This window comes from Gekko japonicus, unplaced genomic scaffold (genome assembly GCF_001447785.1).
Source record: "Gekko japonicus isolate JY-2015 unplaced genomic scaffold, Gekko_japonicus_V1.1 scaffold867, whole genome shotgun sequence".
NCBI classification, from domain to species: domain Eukaryota; kingdom Metazoa; phylum Chordata; class Lepidosauria; order Squamata; family Gekkonidae; genus Gekko; species Gekko japonicus.
Window position 1 is genome coordinate 438,792 of NW_015169800.1, and position 4,279 is coordinate 443,070.

Consider the following 4,279-nt stretch of genomic DNA (forward strand, 5'->3'; position numbering starts at 1 on the left):
CTCGCTCCGGCCCCGCCCACCCCCCTCCCTTACCTTGCAGGTGTAGGCCAGGCCGTAACGGCGCGGGGCCCCTCCCGCCTCCGGCCCCTCGCCTCCGCCGCCTCCTCCCGCCAGGCCTCGCCGCCCCCCAGGCAGTGGCTGCAGCGCGGACCGCAGAGGCCGGCCCAGGAGGAGCAGGCGCGGCGGGCCCAGGAGGAGCAGCCGCCGACCGGCGACCCCCGCCATCTTGCGCCGGCCCAGGAGGAGGAGGAGGAGCAGCGCCCCGCCCCTTCCGGCGCCAGGCGGGCCAGGCACAGGGCCGGGGGGCCGGAACCTCCAGGTGGGCCCGGGGGGCTCCAGGTGGGGCCGGGGGGGCCTCCCGCTGACAGAGACCCGCTCCCCTGGGGGAGAAGAGGGCTGCTCTGGAGGGCCTCCTTGGGCCCTGCCGAGGCCCCTCCCCAGACTGCTCCACGGGCAGAAGGGGCAAGCCAAGCCTAGGCCACACTTCGGCCCTGCCGGCAGAAAAACCAGGCTTTGGGCCAGGGAAACCAGCCCATCATGTCCCCCCCCCACACACACACACGGGAGAGTCCGTGGGGCACATGGGGGGTGGGGATGGGGTGTAGGAAGTGTGTGGGGGGTTCAAGCCTTAGGAGAGGGCACGTCCTTCTAAAACTCAGTCGGTGCCACGTGGAGTTAATGGAGCGCCATCTGGTCCTATCAAACAGCTGGACTCAGCCACCTGCAGCCACTGAATAGCACAGACGATCTTACAGCGATCCTGAGTGATCAGTGCAGTCACATTTAAAGAGGGTACTTCACCATGGTGCTTCTAAAATAGCCTCTCCGCTGCAGGACAACAAAGGTCTTATGAACAGATGAGGCAATCCTTACACAAATGTTTGGTTCATCTGGTACTCGCAGTCCAAGGATCCAGACATATACATTTTCCCAGCTCCAGGACCTTACATGCTGGGGTCATCTGAATACATTTACCTACTCTAGTACTGAGCCATAAATTCCCCCTTTATCCATCCATCTCTTTTCCCAAAGCCAGGCACACAGTGATTTAGAGTTTTGCCCTGCCCTGTCCAAGGTGCTATTTGTTAAAGCTGGGTGATTGAGCTGGGAGCCAGAGCTGCTGGGGACCCTCAATCAAGTCAAATGTTTAATCAAGTGCTTAGTTGGCATCTTTGACTCAGCAGCTCTGTTTGAGCCACTTCAGCCTTGCATCAGACTTCATCCAGGTCACAAGGTCTCCTGGGAGTCAAGATCCCACACCTGTCCAAAGACCTGCAAAGAGTAGCATAATAGGGATTCAGTGGTGGTGGTGGTGGTGGTGGTGGGGAATCTATAACATTCAAAATATAGCAAGGAAAATCTGATGGGATAAACTAGCCTGGTGTTCCTAGGCTACCACAGACGTTTATGAGGGATGCAATCAATGAGCAGCTCATTAATAGCAGGCAACCTTCCTTGACAGCCAGTTTGCCCATTGCTCTAGGTCTTCTTATGTGACTAGTGGCCACTCTGATTTCAGAAAAGGGTGGACTGGCTTCAATGTTGCATAGCTTGCTTTTCTTTTTGAACTGCAATCACCATGATTCACCAATATGTTTTAAATATGCAAGAATGCCTATTTGAAATCTCTTAACAGTTGAGGCATACTTAGCCTATGTTAAGAGATCCTAATGTTGGATCTTCCTAATGCAACATTCTTTGCAAGCTCCCCAACAGCCAGTGTTATTCCTTGTTGAACCCTGAAGAAATTGATTAGGGTACTTGTGACAGAAGCCCTAAGGGTTTTTGATTGTCTGGACACATAGCAGAGAAGCCCTGGACATATTCCACCAGGCATTAAATGACTTTCACCCCATCATCAACCTGACAACGAACCAATCTATGCAAGAAATACATTTTCTAGACATTTTCTAGACATTACTGTAAAAATACACAGTGGACACATAGACACCACCTTATATGGGAAACTTACTGACCAACTAGAAGAAGAAGAAGAAGAGATTGGATTTATACCCCGCCCTTCACTACCCAAAGGTGTCTCAGAGCGGCTTACAAACTCCTTTCCCCTCCCCTCCCCTCCCCTCCCCACAACAGACACCCTGTGACGTAGGCAGGGCTGAGAGAGCTCTGACAGAAACGGCTCTTTTTTCAAGAACAGCTTTTATCAGAACTATGGCTTGCCCAAGGTCATCCAGCAGGTGCAAGTGGAGGAGTGGGGAATCAAACCAGGTTCTCCCAGATTAGAGTCCGCACACTTAACCACTACACCAAACCTACATGCCTCCAGCTACCATCCTAAACATACCAAATGATCCACTGTATACAGCCAGGCTCTACACTACAGCTGCATCTCCTCCAGTTCTACAGAGATTCTCATCTGAGGGATCTACAGCAAACCTTTTTGGAACTAAAGTGTCAACCTGATGAAGTCAAGAAACAGATTAACAAAGCAAGAATAGTACCCAGAAAAAAACTGTTGCAAGACAGGCCCAAAAGGGACACTAACATCTGGTACCACTAATGGTAACATACAGCTCTCAACTCCAAACAGTTCAAGGCATCATCAATGACTTACAATCTCTACTGGATAATGACAGTTCTCTTTCACATGTATTGGGGGGCAAAACTTTCTTGCGCACAGACAGCTCCCCAATCTCAAACCACTCCTCACCCACAATAACACAGCATCTAATCTGAACATGGACACCAGTACCAATGCGCCCTCTAAGCTGTGGTGTCGTGTGAGCAAAAATTCTACTTTGTGAGCTGCTGGCATTAAAGTGGTGAGCAAGCGATTTGGCCGCTGCATAAATTAGTTTGCTCTGGAGCCCCATCCTTCCTGAGCTAAGACAAAAATGCGTGAGCTGGAGGCTAACAAACTGTGAGCTAGCTCACACTAACTCAGCTTAGAGAGAACACTGACCAGTACCAGATCTTGCAACAAACCCAGTTGCCAACTTTGCTGCCACATACACCCACACTGGACTTAACAACATCAATCAACCATCTCAGGCTTATTCACATACTCATCTTCTAACACTGTATATTCTACTAAGTGCCAACAATGTTCTTTGGCTCTCTATGTAGGGCAAACATGAACTGGTAACTTCCATTTCAATGTATCTGAAGAAGTGTGTGTGCAACACAAAAGCTCATACCTTGAATAATACTTTGTTGGTCTTAAAGGTGCCCCACTGGACTCAACCTAAAGGTGTCTTAAAGGTGCCCCACTGGACTCAACCTAAAGGTGTCTTAAAGGTGCCCCACTGGACTCAACCTTTGTTCTGTGTTTTGAAGCTGTTAGTCCAAAAACTAGGCTTTGAAGCAGGGGACAGCATAGATCTCACTGTGGGGTATAGAGCTTTATTACTATTGTCCATTTTTGTGGCTGGATTCACTAGGATGTGTGTATAAGGAACTGGAAACCAACTTCAGAGCCTCCTGGAAGGAAACTGGTGGAGGTGTGCACGGGGGTGTGGCTTAGCTCCCCTCGCCAGCATGATCCATTTTTGCAAAGAAAGCAGCCCCCCTCCACCCAGGTTCCTGGGAGAGGAGGAGAGTTGGATTCATACCCCACCCTTCACTTGGAGGCTCAGAGCAGCTGACCGTTTCCCTCCCTTCGTCTCCCCACCCTGTGAGGCAGGTGGAGCTGAGAAAGCTCCAAGAGAACGGCGCTGAGAGAACTGTGACTGACCCAAGGCCACCCAGCTGGCTGCCTGTGGAGGAGGAGTGGGGAATCAGTCCTGGCTTCCCAGATTACAGTCCGCCGCTCTTCACCATGACACCACAGCCGGTCCTCTCTGGGCCAGCTCTGCTGGTGGGATCTGAATGGTCTCCAACCTGCCTGAAACCTGGCTCCTGCCTGACCATTCAGATCCCACCAGCAGAGCTGGCCCAGAGAGGACCGGCTGTGGTGTCATGGTGAAGAGCGGCGGACTGTAATCTGGGAAGCCAGGACTGATTCCCCACTCCTCCTCCACAGGCAGCCAGCTGGGTGGCCTTGGGTCAGTCACAGTTCTCTCAGCGCCGTTTCATTTTTTATATTGTGTTTTTATTCGAGGCCCCAGCAGATTGCGAGGCCCTAAGCTGGAGTTTATTTAGTCTATGCGTAAATCCGGCACTGTAAGGGTGCGGGTCCCGATTAAGGTTTCCACCCCACCCACCTGTGTCACGACGATGATGACGGGGAGATGCTACCAGAGGGGGCTCCATCGTGGAGGGGGGGTGGCCCCCTCCCTCCCCCCCTTGACACGTCCAGGGGGGGGGGGGGGGAAGCGGC

At 52.3% G+C, this 4,279-nt stretch overlaps 1 protein-coding gene across 1 annotated transcript in view; it reads left to right on the plus strand.

Moving 5' to 3' along the window:
* Window positions 1-254: 254 nt before the first annotated feature.
* LOC107115404 (chromosome unknown open reading frame, human C9orf116) overlaps window positions 255-4,279 on the plus strand; it is a gene marked incomplete at its 5' end in the record, with an annotated part of 12,118 nt that continues 8,093 nt past the window's right edge. Inside the window, one exon of the mRNA XM_015417101.1 lies at window positions 255-319. Coding sequence (XP_015272587.1) covers window positions 255-319 — 65 coding nt within the window. The remainder of the gene's footprint in view (window positions 320-4,279) is intronic.